Consider the following 23,519-nt stretch of genomic DNA (forward strand, 5'->3'; position numbering starts at 1 on the left):
AACAAAAGAAATGAAAGGTATCCAAATTGGAATGAAAGAAGTAAAACTGTCACTACATAGATGACATAATACTATATATAGAAAATCCTAAGGACTTCATACAGAAACAACTAGAACCGATCAATGAATTTGGCAAAGTAGCAGGATACAAGACTAACATTCGGAAATGACTTGCATTTCTCTATACTGCAATGAAATATTAGAAAAGAAATACTTAAAAGTAACCTTTTTAAATTGCACCCCAGAAAATTAAATACCTAGGAATAAACCTGACAAAGGAGGTGAAAAACTTATATGCTGAGAAATAGAAAACATTAATTAAGGAAATAAAAGAGGATTCAAAGAAATGAAAGATATCCCATGTTCTTGGATTGGAAGAATTAATATCACTAAATAGGCCATACAACCCAATGCAATCTGCAGATTTAATGCAATCGCTATCAAATTATCCATGGCATTTTTCACAGGAACTGGAACAAACAATCCAGAAATTAACATGGAACCATAAAAGTCCCAGAATTGCCAAAGCAACACTGAGGGGGAAAAAAACAAGCAGCAGGCACATTAAGAAGATATGGTACAGGAGTTTCTGTCATGGTACAGTGGAAACAAATCTGACTAGGAACCATGAGGTTGTGGGTTCAATCCCTGGCCTCGCTTAGTGGGTTAAGGATCTGGCATTGCCGTGAGCTGTGGTGTAGGTTGCAGACAGGGCTTGGATCCTGCATTGCTATGGCTGTGGCATAGGCTGGCATCTGTAGCTGTAGCCTGGGAACCTCCATATGCTGTGAGTGTGGCCCTAAAAAGTGAAAAAAAAAAAGGTGTGGTACATATACACAATGGAATACTACTCAGCCATTAAAGGGAACAAAATAATTCCAATTGCAGCAACATGGATGGAACTAGAGATTCTCATGCTAAGTGAAGTAAGTCAGAAAGAGAAAGACAAATACCATATGATATCACTTATTTGTGAAATCTAAAATAGGGCACAGATGCACCTATCTACAGAACATAAACAGTCTCACAGACCTTGAGGGCAGACCTGTGGTTGCCAGTGGAGAGGGGGAGGAAGTGGGAAGGACTGGGAGATTGGGGTTAACAGATGCAAACCATTATATTTAGAATGGATACCAGTGAGGTCCTGTTGTATAGCACAGAGAACTATATTTAATCACTTGTGATATAACATGATGGAAGATAATGTGAGAAGAAGAGTTGTATGCATGTATGACTAGGTCACTTTGCTGTGCAGCAGAAACTGACAGAACATTAGAAATCAACTATAGTAAAAATTTTAAAAAACAGTAATTTTGAAAGGAGAGTACAAATTCAGGCTATTAGAAAGTGATTTCAGATTGAGACAAGCAACTTAAAAAAATCTTGTGTGTGGGTTTGTGTGCACTTGTATGATGTATGTATATATAGACAGTTATGAAAACCTCCTGGTAACAGCAAACCAGAAATATACAACACAAACACACACACACACACAGAAAAAGCAGTTCAAATACAACACTAAAATAGTCATCAAACCACAAGAAAGGAAAACAAAAGAGGAAGGGGGAAAAAAAAGACCTACAAAAACAAATCCAAATCAATTAACAAAATGGGAGTAAAGACATACATATCGATTATTACCTTAAATGTAAATGGATTAAATTCTCCAACCACAAGATACAGATTGACTGAATAGATCAAAACACAAGACCTGTCTATATGCTGTATACAAGTTCCTTCAGATTTGGGAACATATACAGATTCAAAAGTGAGGGGATAGATAAAATTATTCCACGCAAATAGAAATCTAAAGAAAGCTATACTGGTATATCAATGTTCATAGACAAAGTAGACTCTAAAATAAAGATGGTTAGGAAGTTCCCTGGGTGGCTCAGTGGGTTAAAGATATGTTATTGTCACTGCTGTGAGGTAGGTTCCACTCCAGGCCCCAGAACTTCTGCATGCTGCAGGCACAGCCAAAAATAAAAATAAAAAAAATAAAGAAGGCTATATGAGACAAAGAAGGATACTACATAGTGACAAAGGATTTATTCAAGAGGAAGACAGAACAATTGCAAATATATGTGCACATATACATGCACCCAACATAGGAGAATCTCAATATATAAGACAAATGCTAACAACCATAAAAGGAAAAATCGACGGTAACACAATAAAGGTGGGGGGATTTTAACAATCCACTTACATCAATGGACAGATCATTGAGACAGAAAATCAGTAAGGAAACAGAGGCCTCCAATGACACATTAGACCAGAGGGACTTAATATTTTAGAATATTCCATGTGAAAGCAGCCGAATATACATTCTTCCCAAGTGCGCACAGAACATTCTGCAGGATAGAACACAGCTGGGCCACAAATCAAGCCTCTTTTAACTTAAGAAGAAAACAAATAATATCAAACATCTTTTCTAACCACAGTGCCGAGATATTAGAAATCAGTTTCATGACAACAAAACAAAACAAAACAAAAACCTGCAAAAAAAAAAACCCACAAAAACACGGAGACTAAACAATATATTACTAAACAATCACTGAATAAATCAAAAAATGAAGTAAAAAAAATTCCTAGAGACACATGAAAACACTATGACCTAAATCAAAACCAATTCTAAGAGGGAAGTTTATAGCAATACAATCTTATTTCAGGGAACAAAAATCTCAAACAACCTAACCTTACACCTAAAGCAACTAGAGAAAGAAGAACAAACAAAACCCAAATTTAGTAGAAGGAAAGAAATCATAAAGATCAGAGCAAAACAAATGAAATAGAGACAAAGAAAACAATAGGAAAGATCAATGAAACCAAAAGTTGGTTCTTTGAAAAGATCAACAAAACTGGTAAACTTTTAGCCACCTCATCTAGAAAAAAAAAGGAGAGAGGGTTCAAATCAGTAAAATTAGAAGTGAAAAAAGAGAAGTTATAACTGTCACCACAGAAATACAAAGGATCATAAGAGACTATTTCAGGCAACAATATTCCAATTAAATGGATAATCTAGAAGAAATAGACAAATTCTTAGAAAGGTACAATCTTCCAAGACTAAACCAAGAAGAAATAGAAAATACGAACAGACTAACCACAAGTTGTAAAAATGAAACTGTGATTTTAAAACTTCCAAAAAACAAAGTCTAGGACCAGATAGCTTCATGAGTGAATTCTATCAAACATTCATAGAAGAGTTAACATCTATCCTTCTGACTATTCCAAAAGATTGTAGAGGAAGGAATACTTCCAACTCTTTCTATGAAGCTATTATCACCCTGATACCTATTTATGAGAAATACTCTCCAGAAAGTGGGCATAGAGGGAACCTACCTCAAATAATAAAGGCCATATATGACAAACCCACAGCTAACATTAGAGTTAATGGTGAAAAAGTGAAAGCATTTCCACTAAGATCAGGAACAAGACAAGGATGTCCATTTTCTTTCTTTCTTTCTTTCTTTTTTAAGGGCTGTACCCATGGCATATGGAAGTTCCCATGACAAGTATTGAATTGGAGCTACAAATGCCAGCCTATGCTACAGCCACAGAAACACTAGATCTGAGCCATGTCTGCAACCTACACCACAAATCACAGCAATGCCAGATCCTTAACCCACTGAGTGGGGCCATGAATCAAACCCATGTCCTCATGGATACTAGTTGGGTTCGTTACCACTGAGCCACAATAAGAACTCTGGACGTCCATTTTCACCACTGTTATTCAACATGGTTTTAGAATTCCTAACAGTAACCAGGGACAAAAAAAGAAATGAACACAGTGCATAAAAGAATTAGTAAAATGTGTCACTCTTGATACCAAACATATAAAAGTATGGCCTAATCTCCAAAATATACAAACAACTCATACAACTCAACAGCAAAAAACCCAAAGAACCCAATCAAAATATGGGCAGAAGACCTAAATACGCGTTTCTCCAAAGAAGACACGGTTAGCCAGTAGGCATGTGAAAAAATGCTCAACATCATTAATTACTAGAGAAATGCAGGTAAATAAACTACATGAGGTACCATCTCACACCTGTCAGAAGCCATCATTAACAAGTCAATGAATAACATACTGGAGAGGGTGTGGAGAAAAGGGAGAGAATGTAAATTGATACAACCACTATGAAAAACATTATGGAGGTACCTCAGAAAACTAAATGTAGAGCTACTACATGATCTAGCAATCCCACTTCTGGACATATATTTGGATAAAACATTCATTCAAATACATACATACACCCCTATGTTCACTGCAGCACTATTCACAATAGACAATACATGGAAACAACCTAATGTCCACTGACAGATGAATGGATTAATAAGATGTGATACACACACACACAATGGAATACTACTTGGCCATAAAAAGGACAAAATAATGCCATTTGCAGCAACATGGATGCAACTAGAAATTCTCGTACTAAATGAAGTCATTCAAAAAGAGAAAGACAAATACCGTATGATATCACTTATACGTGGAATCTTAAATATGGCACAAATGATTCTATTTACAAAACAGAAACAGATCACAGACATGAAGAGCAGACTTGTGATTGCTGGGGGGTGGGGAATGGGATGGATGGGGAGTTTGGGGCTAGTAGATGCAGTTTGTTATATTTGGAATGGATAAGCAAGGGGGTCCTACTGTACAGCACAGGGAATTATGTCCAGTCTCTTGGGCTGGAACATGATGGAAGATAGTATTAAAAAAATGTACATATATGTATGACTGGGTCAGTTCGCTTTAAAACAGAAATCAAAGAAACACTGTAAATCAACCATACTTTAATATAAATAAATAAATAAATAAATAAGCTACCAGAAAACTACTAGAGCTCATCAGTAAAGCTGCAGGATACAAAATTAATATACCGAAATGTCTTGCATTTCTATACACTAACAATTAACAATCAGAAAGAGAAATTAAGGAAACAGTCCCATTTACCTATGCATCAAAAAGAATAGAATACCTAGTAATAAACCTACCTAAAGAGGTAAAAGACATGTACTCTGAAAAGATGTGGATGTAAGAAAAAGAAGGTGACACAAACAGATGGAATGATATACCATGTTCTTGGGTTGGAATAATCAATCTTGTCAAAACAACTGCACTACCCAAGGCAACCTACAGATTCAATGCAATCTCAATCAAATAATCAATAGCATTTTTTCATAGAACTACAACAAAAAAATTAAATTTGAAAAACAGAGTTGGGGGAATCGGCTCCCTGACTTCAGACTGTGGTACAAAACTACAATCATCAAAACAGTATGATACAGCCACAAAAAAAAGAAATATAGATCAATGGAACAGGATTGAAATCCCAGAAACAAACTCTCACACCTATGGTCAATTAATCTAAGAAAAATGGGGCAAGAATATACAATGGAAAAAAGACAGTCTCTTCAATAATTGTCCTGGAAAAACCGGACAGCCACATGTAAAAGAATATGAGAATATTCTCTAATACCATAGACAAAAATAAACTCGAAATAGATTAGCGATCAAAATATAGGTCTGGATACTATAAAACTCTTAGAGGAAAACATAACAGAATACTCTCTGACGTTAACTGCAGCAATATCTTTTCAGATCCACCTCCTAGAGTCATGAAATGAAAAACAGAAATAAACAAATGGGACCTAATTAAACTTGAAAGTTTTTGCAACCAAAGAGAACCATAAACAAAACGAAAAGACAACCCACAGCATGGGAGAAAATATTTGCAAATGAAGCAACAGACAAGGGATTAATCTCCAAAATAAACAACTCATGCAGCTCAATATCAAAAAAAACAAACAGCCCAATTAAAAAGTGGGCAGAAGACCTAAATAGACATTTCTCTAAAGAAGATGTTCACGGAGTTCCCGCTGTGGCGCAGTGGTTAACGAATCCGACTAGGAACCATGAGGTTGCGGGTTCGGTCCCTGGCCTTGCTCAGTGGGTTAAGGATCCGGCGTTGCCGTGAGCTGTGGTGTAGGTTGCAGACGCAGCTCGGATCCCGCGTTGCTGTGGCTCTGGCGTAGGCCGGTGGCTACAGCTCCGATTGGACCCCTAGCCTGGGAACCTCCATATGCCGCGGGAGCGGCCCAAGAAATAGCAACAACAACAACAACAACAACAACAACAACAAAGAAGATGTTCAGATGGCCAATAGGCACATGAAAAGATGCTCATCATCACTAATTATTAGAGAAATGCATATCAGAATTATGGTGGGGTATCTCACCTCACACTGTTCAAAATGGCCATCATCAAGAAGACTACAAACAATAAATGCTGGAGAGAGCATTAATCAATGGGAACCATCCTACGCTGCTGGTGGGAATGTAAACTGGTACAATTACTATGAACAACAATGTGGAGTTTCCTCAAAAAACCAAAAATAAAACTACCATATGATCCAGGAATCCCACTCCTGGTATATATTCAGAGAAAACCATAATTGGAAAAGATACATGCACCCCAATGTTCACTGCAGCACTATTTACAATAGCTAAAACATGGAAGCCACCTGAATGTTCAACAGAGGAATGGATTAAGAAGATGTGGTACATATACTCAATGGAATATTAGTCATTAAAAATAAAGAAATAATGCCATTTGCAGCAACATGGATGGGCCTTATCAAAGTAAGTGAGTAAGTCTGACAGAAAGACAAACACCATATGATATCACTTATGTGGGGAACCCCAAAATTGATACAAGTGAACTTATTTACAAAACAGAAATAGACTCACAGATTTTGAAAACAAACTTAGGGTTATTAAAAGGGAAACCTGGTGGTAGGGGATGGACTGGGAATTTAGGATTGGTATAATATACAGACTATTATATATAAATTGGATGGTCAATGGGAATCGGCTGTACAGGACAGGGAACTGTACTCGATATTCTGTCATAACTTATGGGAAAATAATATGAAAAAAATGGATATGTGTGTATGTATAACTAAGTTACTTTGTTGTACAGGAGAAATTCACACAACATTGTGAATCAACTATGCTTCAATAAAATTTTTAACAGTAAAAGATTGAGATCTTCCAGGTTCTTAGTATGATGAGTGATTTTCAGTTGAAACTTGGACATTTTTTAAAATAATGATTTTTATTTTTTCCATGATAGCTGGTTTACAGTGTTCTGTCAAGTTTTCTACTGTACAGCAAGGTGACCCACTCACACATACAAATATACATTCTTTTTCTCACTTTATCCTCCATCCTGCTCCATCACAAGTGCCTGGATATAGCTCCCTGTGCTCTACAGCAGGATCTCATTGCTCATCCGCTCATAGGGCAATAGTTTGCATCTGTTAACTCCAAATTCCCGGGAAACCTGGACATTTTGAATGTTATGTTGGGAATTTTACTTAAACTTTCTGTTTTAGCTGACCCTCTCCCCAGCATTGCTCCAGCAGGAGAACAGCAGGTGGCTCCTTGTTACTGCTGGGCGAGGTACAAGTTTAGGTTCCTCCCGTGGCTCCTTGTTACTGCTAGGCTTAAACTTGCTGGTAGGTAAATTTCTGTTTATCTCCTTTAATGTGACATAATCACTGGGCTTTCATTTCACGATCATTCTCTTCTCCTTTTTTGAATCAGAAACATACTCTTGAGACTAATGTTCTCTACTTCAGATCAGCAGGGGACAGTCAAAAATATCAGAGCCACAGACTTGGAAACAACTCTTCAAAGGCATTACTGATGGGAATGGCACATCTCCTCTGCATGCCCTCTTGTCCCCCCTTTCTCCTGTCCATCTGTCCACATCTTAAGGTGACATGATACACTTAGAGGAGAGCTTTTAAACCTAGAGACTGTAGGTCTGTAGACAGTCCATGGGGAGGTTTCAGGTGGTCCATAAATCCCCCTTCCCACCAACTATAAAAAACGTTGTGTGTCTATACATTCTCTGATGGTGCTTCTCCCAGTTCCTCAGTAAGAGCATGACCAAGGAGGCTAAGAATCACTGTAGCAGATTAAGAAATGGGAACAATAGAATTACAGGCTCTCAGTCATCCATTTAGAGGGGCTTGAAATCAGGGTGCAGGCTGGGGAAGGCAGGGACCAGGATGTGCTTGGATCTGTCCCTTGATGTGCTGGAACAGATACTAACCATGTGGGTCTGAGAGGAGCAACACTGGGGACTGGGCCTGAAAAAGGTCCAGAAAAAGCTCAAGATCCTCGAAAGGTACAAGGTCTCAACATAAGAAATGAGAAAAAGCATTATAATGTCATGTCAGAAATGTGTATCTGAATTAAAAAATGGTTATTGTGGGAGAAGAAGTTAGATTTTTTTTTTTTCCCAACCCAACTTCGGTTAAGAAGGCACTCCTAACAAAGCAGCGAGTCTAGCCCAGGGTGAGGGGGCGGCAGCAGGCAGACCTCACAGAAGAGGCGTCTGATGAGACAGCCCACATGAGGATGATTGCCCTGAGGTCCAAGAAGTCAAACTAGTGGCTAACAAAATTCTTCTAAGAAATGGAAAGAAATGACAATAGATTAGAGACAGGAGAGAGCAGGAGGACGTTACTGAGAAAGCACCCCAGGACAATCACAAGACTCTCGGCTGGGCCCTGTGGAGATGGGAGCCTAAACCAAATCAGAGCTGGGCTAAGTGGATTCCTTTCCTGGAGGAGGCTGGGCCTAATGGAATCTGTCACAAATTTCTGTGTCTGAAGTACTTCTCATTTTTGTTCCACACTCAGCCTTTGAAAACTTTATTCAAACACTTTCTTTCACTGTATTATCTCTAGTTTCTAAAAAAAGAATATCTAGGAGTGCCAGTCTAAAGAGAACCTGAGTTTAAAAAGGCACAAAGAATATATCTTCCCATTCCCCTCTCTGGGTTACTGAGCCCTGAGAATACTCAGGAGGAGAGGCTTTCTGCAGAAGGACACTGACCAGCTTCTAGACTCACAGGTCCTGTGAGCTTGCAGAGATGCATGTGTTCAGAACATCCCGCTTTGAGACGCTCTGATAGAGAATAAGCAATACATGCTTGGTCCTCATCCCTGTTTCTGGCAAAGAGCTCCTGAAACCCTTGGAGTTTCCTAAGTGATAAAAACAATAAAGGTGCCTTTTTCTTATTTGACGAAGGTGACTTTTAGAAGCATCTAAAGATGGAGGCTGGTTGTCAGGAAAGCCAACAATGTGATTAGAGGATTGGAACTTTCAGTCCTAACCCCTGAGCTCTGGGCAGGGATGAGGGGCTGGAGGCTGAATCAATCACCAATGACCAGTGGTTTAATCATGTGTTCCTGTAATGAAGCCTCCATAAAACCCTAAAAGGACAGGCTTTGGAAAGCTTGCAGGTTGGTGAACACATAGAGGTCTGAGCATGTGTGTACTCCACACCCTTTCCCAATGCCCTGCCCTATATGCCTCTCTTCCATCTGGCTGCTCCTGATTTATGGCCTTTTATAATAAACTGGTGATCTAGTAAGTAAAGTGTTTCTGTGAGTTCTGTGAGCTGCCATTAGCAAATTAATCAAACCCAAGGTGGGGTGCTTCTTCACCAAGAAGAGAGAGAAAACCCAAATAAAGAAATGAAATATGAGACATCTCAATGGATACTGAAGAAATTAAAAAAACCATAAGAGAATACTATGAATAATTATATGCCAACAAATTTGACAACCTAGAAGAAATGGACAACTTTCTAGAGACATACAGCCTGCTAGATCTGAATCAAGGAAAAAAATAATTTGAATAGACTTGAAAAATGAAATTGAATATGTAATAAAAGACACTCCTTACAAACAAAAGTACAGGATCAGATGGCTTAACAGGTGAATTCTACCAAACCTACAAAGAAGAACTTATACCCATCCTTCTTAAACTTTTCCAAAATGTTGAAGAAGGAATACTTCCAAAGACCTTCTATGAAGCCACCATTGCCCTAATACAAAAACCAGACAAAGATAACACCAAAAGAAAAAAAATTATAGGCCAATAGCTTTGATGAATATAGACACAAATTCCCAAAAAATTTTTAGCCAACCGAATCCAACAACATATTAAAAAATCATGGAGTTCCTGTGGTGGCTCAGTGATTAATGAATCCAACTAGGAACCATGAGGTTGCGGGTTTGATCCCTGCCCTTGCTCAGTGGGTTAAGGATCTGGCGTTGCCGTGAGCTGTGGTGTAGGCCACAGACACGGCTCGGATCCCGTGTTGCTGTGGCTCTGGCGTAGGCCGGCAGCTACAGCTCCGATTAGACCCCTGGCCTGGGAACCTCCATATGCCACTGGAGGGGCCCAAGAAAAAAATGGCAAAAAGCCAAAAAAAAAAAAAATCATACAGCACAACCAAGCAGGATTCATCCCAAGTTCACAAGGATGGTTCAACATTTGAAAATAAAACGATGTCATACACCACATTAACAAAAGAAAAGTCAAATACCACATGATCATCTCAATAGATGTAGAAAAAGCATTTGACAAAATCCAACATCCATTTAAGATAAAAATTCTTACCAAAGTGGGTATATAGGGAACACACCTTAACACAATAAAAGTCATTTGTGCAAAGCCACAGCCAGTGTAATATTCAATGGAGAAAAGCTGTAAACCTTTCCGCTAAAATCTGGAACAAGACAAGGATGCCCACTCTCACTACTTTTCTTCAACAGAGTATTGGAAGTCCTAGCATTAGCAATCACACAAACAAAAGAAATAAAAGGTATCCAAATTGGAAGGGAAGAGATAAAATTGTTACTCTATGCAGATGACATGAAACTATACATAGAAAACCCTAAGGACTCCACACAAAACTATTCAAATTGATCAATGAATTCAGCAGAGTAGCAGGGTACAAGATTAACATTCAGAAATCATCGAAACAATGAAATATTAGAAAAGGAATATAAAAATAAAATACCTTTTAAAATCACACCCCAAAAACCTAAATACCTAGGAATAACCTGACCAAGGAGGTGAAAGATTTATATGCTGAGAACTATAAAACATTAATCAAGGAAATTAGAGAATTTGAAGAAATGGAAAGATATTCCATGAGCCTGGACTGGAAGAATTAATATCATTAAAATGGCCATACTACCCCAAATAATCTCAGATTTAATGCCATCTCTAACAAATTACCCATGACATTTTTCAGAGAACTAGACCAAAAATTAATATGGAACCATAAAAGACCCAGAATTGCTAAAGCAATCCTGAGGAAAAAAACCAAGCAGGAGGCATAACTCTCCCAGACTTCAGACAATCTTACAAAGCTACAGTCATCAAGACAGTGTGGTGCTGGTACAAAAATAGACATATGGACCAATGGAACAAAATAGAGAGCCCAGAAATAAACCAAGACACCTACACTCAATTAATCTTTGACAAAGAAGGCAAGAATATTAAATGGGAAAAAGACAGTCTCTTTAGCAAGTGGTGCTACAAAAACTGGACAGTTGCATGTAAATCAAGGAAGTTAGAACATACCCTCATTCCATGCACAAAGATAAACTCAAAATGGCTTAAAGACTTAAATATAAGACAGGACACCATCAAACTCCTAGAAGAGAACATAGGCAAAACATTCTCTGACGTCAACTGTACAAATGTTTTAAGTCAGTCTCCCAAGGCAATAGAAATAAAAACAAAAAATAAACCAATGGAACCTAATCAAACTTAAAAACTTTTGCACAGCAAAGGAAACCATAAACAACAACAACAACAACAACAAAAACAACCTAAGAAATGGGAGAAAATAGTTGCAAACAATGCAGCCAACAAGGGCTTAATCTCCAAAATATACAAACAACTCACAACCACTCAACAGCAAAAAAACATTAACAACCAAATTTAAAAATGGGCAGAAGGCCTAAATAGGCATTTCTCCAAGGAAAACACGTGGATGACCCACAGGCACACAGAAAAATGCTCAACATCACTAATTATTAGAGAAATGCAAATCAAAACTACAATGAGGTACAACCTCACCAGTCAGAATGGCTCTCATTAATAAGTCTACAAGTAACAAATGTTGGAGAGGGTGTAGAGAAGAGGGAACCCTCCTACACTGTTGGTGGGAATGTAAATTGGTACAACCACTATAGAGAACAGTATGTAGGTACCTCAGAAAACCAAGTAGAGAACTACCATATGACCCAGCATTGCAGCACTATTCACAATAGCCAAGATATGGAAACAAATGTCCATCAACAGATGAATGGATTAAGAAGATGTGATATATATATACACAATGGAATACAACTCAACCACAAAAAAGAACAAAATAATGTCATTTGCCATTTGCAGCAACATGGATGGAACTAGAGATTCTCCTACTAAACAAAGTAAGTCAGAAAGAGAAAGAGAAATACCATATGCTATCACTTATATCTGGAATCTAATATTCGGCACAAATAAACCTTTCCACAGAAAAGAAACTCATGGACTTGGAGAACAGACTTGTGGTTGCCGAGGTTGGCGGGGGAGTGGGTTGGACTGGGAGTCTGGGGTTAACAGATGCAAACTATTGCCTCTGGAGTGGATAAGCCATGAGATCCTGCTGTATAGCCCTGGGAACTGTATCTAGTCACTTGTGATGGAACATGATGGAGGATAATGTGGGAAAAAGAATGTATCTATATGAATGACTGGGTCACTTGGCTATACAGAAGAAATTGACAGGACTCTGTAAACCAACTATATGGAAAAAATAAAAGTCATTTAAAAAAATAATGCCATTTGCAGCAACATTGATGGAACGAGAGATTCTCATACTAAGTGGAGTAAGTCAGAAAGAGCAAGACAAATATGATATGATTTCACTTCAACGTGGAATCTAAAATACGGCACAAATGAACCTATCTACAAAACAGAAACAAACTTCTGGTCAGAGAGAACAGGCTGTGGTGGCCGATGGGGAGAGGGAGGGAGTGGGATGGACTGGGAGTCTGGGGTTAGCAGATGCAAACAATTGCATTTGGAGTGGATAAGCAATGAGGTCCTGCTGTAAATATAGCACAGGGAACTCTATCCCATCACTGTGATAGAAAATGATGTTAGTTAATATGATAAAAAGAATGTGTCTATATGTATGACTGGGTCACTTTGCTATACAGCAGAAATTGACAGAACATTATAAATCAACAATAAGGAAATTTTTTTTAAAAGAAGTGAAAAGAGTTGAAAAAATGTTGATTGTTACATTTTTCTGATTTTTGTCAATTGGTTGACTGGAAATTAGTAGTTTAAAATTAGCCACAGTGGGCATGTTTATACCACAGAAATTGGCAAACATCGCAAATCAGCTTTTTCTTCTTTTCCCCCAGAGCCAGTTTTTTAACATTTGTGGGCATGTATTTGTGCATGAATAGGTGCATGTGTACATGTGTGTATACATTGCATGTCATTTCACTGGTGTGTAGAGTTGCTAGAAATCACAGGGAAGAAGCCAGCAACAGCCAGAAAAAGGTCTGAAAGGCAGAACCGCAAACAGTCCCAGCATACTCACCAGCCTCAGATTCTTCATCGCCTGGGGAAACATGCCTTGGTGTAACTGCAGTTTGCCAACTTTCATGACTTGCACACCTCTGACAGGGTGGCTTCCTGGGAAAAAAATCCTGGAAGAAAACAAATAGCAAACAGCATCAGTACTTCTCATCTTTGCAGTCGGTATTTCATCAGGAGACAATGCAAGTGGAGGCAGGAGTTCCCGCTGTGGCTCAGCGGGTTAAGAACCTGATTAAGTATCCATTAGGATGTGGGTTCCATTGTGGCCTCATTCAGAGGGTTAAGGATCTGGCGTTGCTGCAAGCTGTGGTGTAGGTCGCAGATGGGGCTCGGCTTGTACCCTGCATTACTAGGGCTGTGGTATAGGCTACCGGCAGCTATAGCTCCAATTTGACCCCTAGCCTGGGCGCGTCCATATGCTGCAGGTGCAGCCTTAAGAAGAAAGAAAGAAAGAAAGAAAGAGGAGGCAAACACTGGCTGTGAATGTCAATGAGCTGCTGGGAAGTAACCAGCTTTGCAGCCAGGAGCACTCAATACCATCCGTCTCCTGCTCTCCTGAAGTGCCTTTTGCATTAGGAAAAAAAAAAAAAATCACAGGACTGGATTGACTCTCTAATAAACACTAGAAAAGAGAATCTGACCTCTGTGTTGACATTTGGCAGGGGGTGTGGGAAGCAGGTATGAATCTTATCCTCCAATCTCGCCCATGAAGCTCTAGCACCCAGGACAGCCTTGGCACAGAAGCTGGCCTCTCAGTTGTAACGGAGAAGTCAATGAATGAAAGCTCCATGACTCCTCATCTAGAGACGCTCTCAGCCTCCTCTTAACTGCAGAGCCCTCTGAGTCTCAGGCACAGAGTTCATCGTTCATCCCAGTCCACCTTTCTTACAGGCCCTGTGTATCTATTCTGCCCCCGACTGGATTTCAGAGCTTTCAGTTCAGACACCCCATCTCTATCTGCCACGATGTCCTGCCTGCAGGGACTCCACACATAGCTCTTTCACACATAACAGAATAGTAATAGGGTGTGGGAGTGGACCAAAGAATGAAAACGTAGGGCTCGGTTTCAGATCCAATGTTATTTCAAGTCGATTTGACAATAATTTATCATATCAGAGTTTGGCCTCTTTGGCTCCCCACATCCTCCAAGCATCTCCCGAGCTCCCACTGTGTATGAACGATCCATCCTGGGGCCATGGAAATCCCGTGCTGTTGTTCTGTGATCTGTTCCCTCGAGGCCCAGTAATCCCATCAGACACAAGACAAACATTCACACAATAGTCAAAAATACCACGGGATGGTGCCTGATTCAGCACCTGGGTGAAGCCTACATTAATGCACGGCTCTGCTCAGTTCAGGTGTGTGGAACTGAACTGAGAAAAGGATACAGGAATTTTGAAGAGCGGTGACTGATGATGGGCTGGACCAGGGAAGGTTTCCTGGAGGAGGGAAGCGGGACTGAACTTGGCTCCTCTGGATCGGGGAAGGCTTGTCTCCGTGGGGAGAATGGAAATGCATCCAGGCTGATGGAGGGCAGGGGCCAGGGTGCAGCCCAGATGCTGCTCATCCGGAGACCCCATGTGGCCCCAGGGCCTCCAAGAGAGCATCCTGAGGGGTGACTTAACACAGGGCTGGCCATGTGCCAAGGAGTGTTCTGCTTTCATTTATGAACAAGTCATGGACCCACATCTATGCTGCTGTGTCACAGAGACGAGCAAGATTCATCATGAGAGACACACATGTCCTCTGAAGAACAGACACATGTCTGCAAACCATTCCATGTCCCTCTTCCTCACGTGCAATGTGAGATGGCACCTTTTTTCATCTAGGCTCTTCGAGTGGACAGCAGCACCTGAGAGGGAGGCGTTTCAACTAACAGAAGGTGGGCCGCGCTTCTTTGAAAGAACTGAAAAGGGAGGAGATGGGAGAAAAAAAGGAGACACCGGGTCCCGAACTTCTGTCATCGGCTGAACGTGCCAAGAGATCAGTCACATCACCTCTTGCCCCTTAAAAACGAACATCAAGAGTTCCCGTCGTGGCGCAGTGGTTAGCGAATCCGACTAGGAACCATGAGGTTGCGGGTTCGGTCCCTGCCCTTGCTCAGTGGGTTAATGATCCGGCGTTGCCGTGAGCTGTGGTGTAGGTTGCAGACGCGGCTCGGATCCCGCGTTGCTGTGGCTCTGGCGTAGGCCAGTGGCTACAGCTCCGATTCAACCCCTAGCCTGGGAACCTCCATGTGCCACGGGAGTGGCCCAAAGAAATAGCAAAAAGACAAAAACAAACAAACAAACAAAAAAAAGAACATCATTATCTACTTGTGTGGGAACAACTTTAAGATCCCTAGACCAAAGGTCTCAGCATAGGATGCTATTGCCCTGGACTTAACCGGCCTGGACACTTGCCTTGAAAAGGACACCTGGATTTGGGCTGTGATTTGATTGCTCTGAAAGTAGCATGATTATGTTTAAAGGCAAAAAGTAATTTCATATGAATAATCATTCCATTAAGAGGCTATCTGTCATGTCAGTTAGCAGAGGGAAAGGAAATCTTTGGTTCTATGGTAGCAGAACGTAATGCACAGTTACTCTGGGATAGGCACCTGCTCTGGTTGCTTAAAGATCTTAAAAAAAAAAAAAAAACAGTGGAGTTTAATCAGGAGAGGGTGAGGAAGGGCCTGGGAGGGGGGCTTCCACATAAATATTTACGGAGCAGCCTCCCCGGCTCCGACGGGGGTGCTGAGCGTGTGCCTGGCTTGTTGCTGGAGGCTTCCCAGCTGACATACGGAACGAGCATCCTGAGGACTGGCTGGAATAGCACCCCGAGGAAAACTGGTGAAGCTCGCTCCTGCTGGGAGAAGTTCTCACCCAACTTCACCATGTGGGTCAGTGAGGAGGAGAGAGGAGGGCTTGCGAGTGGTCCGCAATCACAGGGCTGCCAGAGAGCCAGGCCGGGCTGAGCGCCTGAACCAGAGAGGAGGCCGGATGCCAGCGGACTTCGAAGACTGAAACAGGGATGTGGGTGCAGCTAGGAGAGAGAAGCCAGGTTCTGTGCTCCGGGCGTGAGGGATGCGAGAAGTCCAAGGTGAGTCCCCACCCTTGATTTGTGTGGTTGCAGACAAGAGGCAAGTTGAGTCACCATAGGGAGAGGAGAGCTGAGAGCTGCTAGACCTGGGCATGGACAATGGGTGCTCCTGAAGCAGCGGAGACTGCGGTGATCAGGGGAGGTTCCTGGCAGAGGAACTGGGCTGGTTCAGACTGGGAGCAGTGATGGGTTCCCAGGCAGCAGGTGGGGTCTGGGGAGGGCGGGTCGCTCTGTGATAGTGCAGGAGGCTGAATACAAAGGGCCAGCGAGCTCAGGACCTGGTTGGCAGAGTGGGCGAGAGCTGCGCCTGAGGCCAGGCTGGGCAGAGGCAGCCGGGCTATGCTAGGAGGTTAGCCTCCACTGCAGAAGCACCTGCGCCCCGCTAGGAGGTTAGCCTCCGCTGGCAGGCAGCCACATAAGAAGGGGGCTGAGCATATTTCATCAAAACAGGAAACAAGGACAATTGGAAGAGAGACCCTAGAGGCAGAGGGGTCTGGGCCAGGATGAGGGTAATGAGAATAGAAAAAAAAAGGATCTGATGCAAAGCATGTTCTATAGCTGATTCAACAGGACCTAGACACCTGCTCAGATCTGGTGGTCAGAGCTGACTTCAAGAGGCAGAAATGATGCTACAAAATATGCAAGCAAACTATGTAATAACAAAAGCATTCAACAAGGCATGCTACTTGTTTGGGTTGCTACAATATTTTCTTTTCATGAGGTCCAGGATGCTGGGCCCAGAATGGAAAAAGTGCCCTTGGTGTTCCTGGGGTAAGTGCATGGGAAGGAAGGTGTTAAGCAGAGAAACGCTGCAGCACACAGGCTAGTTTGACTCAGACCCATGAGCACCAAGATCTTGCTGCCAAGGAGCGGGGAGGCTGAGGGTCAAAACTGCAGTGTCTCCAGTTAAAAGGGGGAAGAGAAAAACATACCCAATGGTGGGACCTACGTTGTTGGTCTTGCAAGCAAAGGCTTTTTTTCATGATACAATTACCAGTCACACTGCTTCACTACAGATAGCAGTTTCCACACGGAAATAGCAGGAAAAACCTTTATTGTTAGAAATATTTTTTTTAGAATGGATAAAATACATCACAATCTAAAGCAAGAGTATAACTTGACTATATAAACTGCATTTTAGAGTCAACAAAGAGCTCCAGTGTATGAATTTTAGCTGATCAATGTGAAATATAATTCTATAATGGACTTAGAGAAAGCAGTAGTTTGCAGTTTTGAAGAAACAACTGCTCCAGAGAAAACGTATCACTAGATAAAACCAGTAGATCAAAGACTGATGGAAATTTTTAAATGGATAAATTAGCTTGTTACCATTTAAACTCAATGATCAGTCTTAAGATCATTCAAGTGTGACACTACCAGACATTACATGCTATCTGATATGATGCAACAGGAATTATTTTGCACTACCTGTAAAGGATCCTTGATACAAAAACAAAAACAAACCGAATTTAATCAAACTGAAGTTAAATTTCATTTCACAGGAAAAATAAATGAGAGTGGAACAAAGGAAAGCACCCACCCAAATTCAAGATATGGAAAATTCTACAGGACTTTTACCCAGGATCTTCAACAGGTCAACAGCATGAAAAGAAAAAGATGGCAGGGGAGGAGAACACTCTAGATTAAAAGAGACCTAAGAGCTACAACAAATCTAATTTGTAGACCTTTTGCATCTTAAACAAACAAACGAAAAATTATAAAAAACATTTCTAAGTCAATCTAGGAAATCTGAACATGAAGTGGCATTGTGGGTATGTAAGAAAATGTCCATACGCTTTTTGGAGATACAAATTGAAGTATGCATGGATACAATGATTTAATGTTTGAGATTTGATTAAATTTCTTCAGCCTGATTTCTCCTTCCAGCAATGATGGATTAGCTTGTTTCAGACCAAACTCCTTCTTAAGACCAAGAAAAGTTAGATAAAATATTTTTTTTAATCTGTTAGAAGGAATCAAAGAACCACGGAGGGAGAGGGGTGTGAATAAGTCAAGACATCAATAAGAGCAGAAGCTCAAGACCGTGATCCTTACATTTGTTGCTACTTTTCCCTTTGATGATTTGAAAGTAGAAGCAGATAAGCTAAAGAGCTGAGAAGAAGTGCTGGCAGTCTCAAAGATACAGAGACACAGAATTTGGAAATCAGGGCTCAGCAAAGGTGAGAAGGAGCCCTAGTAAACATCATTTGCGACGACAGAGGCCTACAGTCCAGGAATAGCAGTAAGCCAGAAACAGACCAGCCTTCACAAAGACTGAATCGGCTCAAATCTTGATACAATTAAGGTGACCTGTTTCTACCCTGACTGCCAGAAGCAAAAAGTAAATTCTCCCTGAAAGAAGAGAACGTCATTCTGAACCTCAAATTATCTGTTTTTCTATACAATGTCCTGCATTCAGTAAAATTATAACCAGGCACACAAAAAGACAAGGACTATCTGAAAACCAAGAGAAAAACATAGACAATGAAACAGACCTACAGGGGTGGAAATGACTGAGGCTCTCATAAATCAACTTTCAAATAATAAGTATGTGTGCAAACAATAATAGAAAAGAATTTCAGCAGAAAATTAGAAACTATATAAAAAAATAGCTAACAAAAATTCTAGCACTGAAAAATAGAAAACTGAAATTAAGAACTCAAGAGTTTAACATCAGACTTGTCACAGCCAAGGGAAGAATTAAAGAACTGGAAGGCAGGTCAAAAGAAAATATCAATTGTAAAACTTAAAGAGATGATGAAAAGGAAAATAAAGAGGAACACAGTTTTCATTACAGGTTAAATGGAATCTCAAATGAAAGGAGGGATAGAATGGGGCAGAGGTAATACAGAAAGCCATAATGGCTGAGAATTTTCTAAAGCAATGGCAGTTAATACCTGTGAAAAGAATAAAATAATTCGACAAAGGGAAAAAAGGGGGAGAGGTCATGTGGGAAATAAGTGCTGCAAAACCTTGATAATTATTAAAACTGGATGACAGATATCAGAAGGTTTATGGCATTATTCTATTTTTGTGTATGTTTGGGATTTTTCATAATTAAAAGAGCAGGACGCTGGGTTTTACTTCTTCACTCTCAGAAGTTATGGACGCTGGTAGATAACTGCACCAAGCTGCAGAAGATTTTGCAATTTTACTGAATTAGAAGCCTTATCCCGAAATGAAAATGATACAGTGAGTGGCACACAGTGGCCTTCCACACTGTTTCAAGACATAAGACACTGACTTGAGAGCCAGAAGAACAGCACATGTAACAGCACCTCACGCTCAACATCAAGAAGTTTGTTTTATTTAGGTCTTAAAACAAGCGTAGAAACAGTGTCATACAGCATGGGAACTGGGACAAGAAAGCATGGAAAGGCAGACAGAGTCGTATGCTGTTCCTTAAGTTCTAAGTTGAACCAGCTGCTGAATGGAATTTATTTATGCTTTTGTGGTAGGGTAGCCTTATTTTTTTATTATTTTTTTAAATCATCATAAACTTCTTGTGCTTCCCTACTTTTGAACAGTAAGTGAACAGATGGTCTTTTTGTCTTTTTTTTTTTTTAGGACCGCACCTGTGGCACATGGAGGTTCCCTGACTAGGGGTTGAATCGGGGCTGTAGCCACCAGCCTACACCACTGCCACAGTAACGTCATATCTGAGCTACGTCTGTGACCTACACCACAGCTCACGGCAATGCCAGATCCTTAACCCACTGAGCGAGGCCAGGGATCAAACCCACATCCTCATGGATGCTAGTCAGGTTTGCTAACCACTGAGCCACGACGGGAGCTCCAGGGTAGCTTTATTGGTAATATGATATGTTTTTATTGTGGTTAGTTTTTTTAAAAAAAATCCTAACATCAGAAACAAAACCAAAGACAGAAAAGATAGACCACACTATCTAAGAACTTCAGAACTAGGAGGCGTATTTCTTACTGTGACCTTAATTAATTCATGGAGTTACTGTGGAGAGGTGCTCTTCCCCCCTGTGGGGTGATGAATCCTTATTCCTCAGTCACCTCTACTGCTTGACTCTGCTGCGGACAGGAGGGTCAGAGCCATGAATTCTCACTTGTTTTCAAAAGAAAAAGATCCTGGGTTCTAGCCTCAATTGACCCCTCAATTCCTGCTTTATCTACAACAAATGCTGCTGGCCCCACATCACTGAGGGAGGTGAGTCTGTCACATACCCCCACCTCCTGCAACCTAAGTATGTAAAAATACATTCATGGTGCTTCTTATAATTCCACCACAAGGGACAACAGGATTCCCCAATGTTACAAGGAGATTGTGTCTCGTTGAAATGAGATTTTTCTTGGATATATTTTATCCTTTAAAACGAGTAAGCAGGATCATATCCTTACACAAAGGAAATGCTTCTCTTAATTTCCACCAAAGAAGTCCTTCACTCACAAAGCAGGGCTTTCTTACTCTCAGAAGTTTAACAATTTATAATTATTAGTATCTGATCTGTTGTTCCAAACCACCTCTAGATCAGATAATAAGAACAAAAAAGAGCTTTTTTTTTGGGGGGGGGGGTCTTTTTTGCCATTTCTTGGGCCGCTCCCGTGGCATATGGAGGTTCCCAGGCTAGGGGTCTCATCGGAGCTGTAGCCCTGTCCTAAACCACAGCCACAGCAATGCAGGATCCAAGCCACGTCTGCAACCTACACCACAGCTCATGGCAACGCTGGATCCTTAACCCACTGAGCAAGGCCAGGGATCGAACCCATAACCTCATGGCTCCTAGTCAGATTCATTAACCACTGAGCCAAAAAAGGGAACTCCCTTTTTTGGTTTATTTTAAATGCTCCTTCTTTCAGCCTCTGGAGCAGAGGTTTGCTGGTGGATAAATTAGAATGCGGGAGTTAAAGGAGATTTCCATTCAAGACCTGGTTGTTCCAGGCAGTTAGTGAAGTGACCACTTCACATCACAATTAACTTGCTGGTAAGAAAAGATGAACATATAAGAACGTATACAACTACCTACAAACACAAACTAGTGTTATGAAGTTCCCGGGGACAGTAGCTATAAGATAGTTAGCTGCAAGGCACTTTTACACCCACATTGAGAAAAACAATGGGGGAAGAAAAAGTCACCCAATTTTGTTGCAAAGTTAAAAGAAATAAATAGGGAGCTCTTGTTGTGGCTCAGCAGTAATGAACCCAACTAGTATCCATGAGGATGTGGGTTCGATCCCTGGCCTCGCTCAGTGGGTTAAGGATCTGGTGTTGCCATGAGCTGTGGCATAGGTCACAAGATGCAGCTGGAACTGGCATTGCTGTGGCTGTGGCGTAGGCCAGCAACCACAGCTCCTATTCGACCCCTAGCCTGGGAAAGCCCATATGCTGCAGGTGTAGCCCTAAAAAGCAAAATAATAATAACAACATATAGATATAGAGATAGCCTAAGAGCACCAAAACAGTTATTTTCCAACAGCCAAAAGACCCACTTGGATCATCTGTATGTTTGAGGGGTTTGTTTTGTTTTGTTTTAGGCAAGTTGAATGAATAAGGAGCAACACAAAGAGAAGTCTGGCAGGGCTTGGAGGAGTGGAGAAGATGCTGGATGAGTGGCCAGGAGCTGCCTCAGGAAGGCAAAGGAAGGACCTATGTTACACATAGGGTTAAAGTGTCCAATTTTGAACCTAAAAGTTTTATCTTGCTTTTTGAAAAATAAATGCAGAAGACATTGCCCATATTTGTAACTTTCAACTTAGGTTGAAAGTTATTTTCAATTAACTTGTGCACAAATTTCCTCATCCTCTTGCCAGGCTTGCTCGTGGGCTGCCCGGCCCACTGGAAGTTCACCTTGTAAGCAGCAGGGAGGCGTCACAGCCTGTCCACGCAGCTGGCCTTGCATTTAGCAGAATCAGGGTCAGAATCTTCCAGACAGGCAGGATGCTAGCCCATTGCATGCAAACAGTTTCCTTTTTAATACGCGCAAGGGTGACAGTACTGTCCTTTGTCTGGCTTTTGCCTCTCTCATATCTTAAAGCACTTTTTTGGGGGGGGGGAATGTTTAATAATATTTTGAAATATTTCAAAAAGGTCAGCCAGCATGACTGAATTATACTCCAACTATAATTAAGTCCTTGAGAAAAAAATGGCAATGAGATTTGTGATAAAAGTTGCACTTTTTATCCCATATAAGATCTATTTATCCACTTATATGGGCAATAAAAGTCACCTCTGAAGTTCTGGAAATATACTCTAAATCCCCTCAACATCTGAATACACAGATGGTCATATGACCTGGAGATCATTTCTCAAGAAGCTTGAAGCCTTTGAGTAGAAATTTTAAGGTTATTTTAAGTGACAATTTTAAGTTACTGTATTTATTTGAGCCTGTTAGTCCAAATTTATGACAATTGTTTTGCATGCTGTTTCTGGTAATATAGCAAGCTTGGGAGCCATATTAATTCTCACTGCAAACAATGTATTATGCTAGATAAAACATTTTTAAAAAAGGAAAAAAGTGATGGCAAGATAGAAAAGTATTATCAGGCCAAGAGCTAAATGAAAAGGGACCCTTGAGAAAAATGGATAGGTAAAAGGTTCAAGGTTACTTTTTTTTCCCTTGCTTTGGAAGTTCCCAGGCTAGGGGTCAAACTGGAGCTGTAGCTGCCAGCTTATGCTGCAGCCACAGCAACACCAGATCTGAGCTGCGTCTGCAACCTACACCACAGCTCATGGCAATGCTGGATCCCTGACATACTGAGCAAGGCCCGGGATCAAACCCACATCCTCATGGATACTAGTTGGATTCGTCTCTGCTGCATCACAGCGGGAACTCCCAAAGTTACTTTTCAAAGTGATGGAATGTTCTAGAATTGACCGTGTTGATAGTTGTACTTATCTTTGAACATACTTTAAACATCAGTGAATTGTATGCTTTAAATGGGTAACTTGCATGGTATGTGAGTTATATCATAACAAAACTGCCTTAAAA

At 40.8% G+C, this 23,519-nt stretch overlaps 1 protein-coding gene across 1 annotated transcript in view; it reads right to left on the reverse strand.

The window, feature by feature from the left end:
- SMYD3 (SET and MYND domain containing 3) overlaps positions 1-23,519 on the reverse strand; it is a 754,642-nt gene that overhangs the window by 19,772 nt on the left and 711,351 nt on the right. Inside the window, exon 11 of the mRNA XM_047754787.1 lies at positions 13,484-13,592. Coding sequence (XP_047610743.1) covers positions 13,484-13,592 — 109 coding nt within the window. The remainder of the gene's footprint in view (positions 1-13,483; positions 13,593-23,519) is intronic.

The sequence above is a fragment of the Phacochoerus africanus genome, chromosome 12, assembly GCF_016906955.1.
Source record: "Phacochoerus africanus isolate WHEZ1 chromosome 12, ROS_Pafr_v1, whole genome shotgun sequence".
Classification (NCBI taxonomy): Eukaryota; Metazoa; Chordata; class Mammalia; order Artiodactyla; family Suidae; genus Phacochoerus; species Phacochoerus africanus.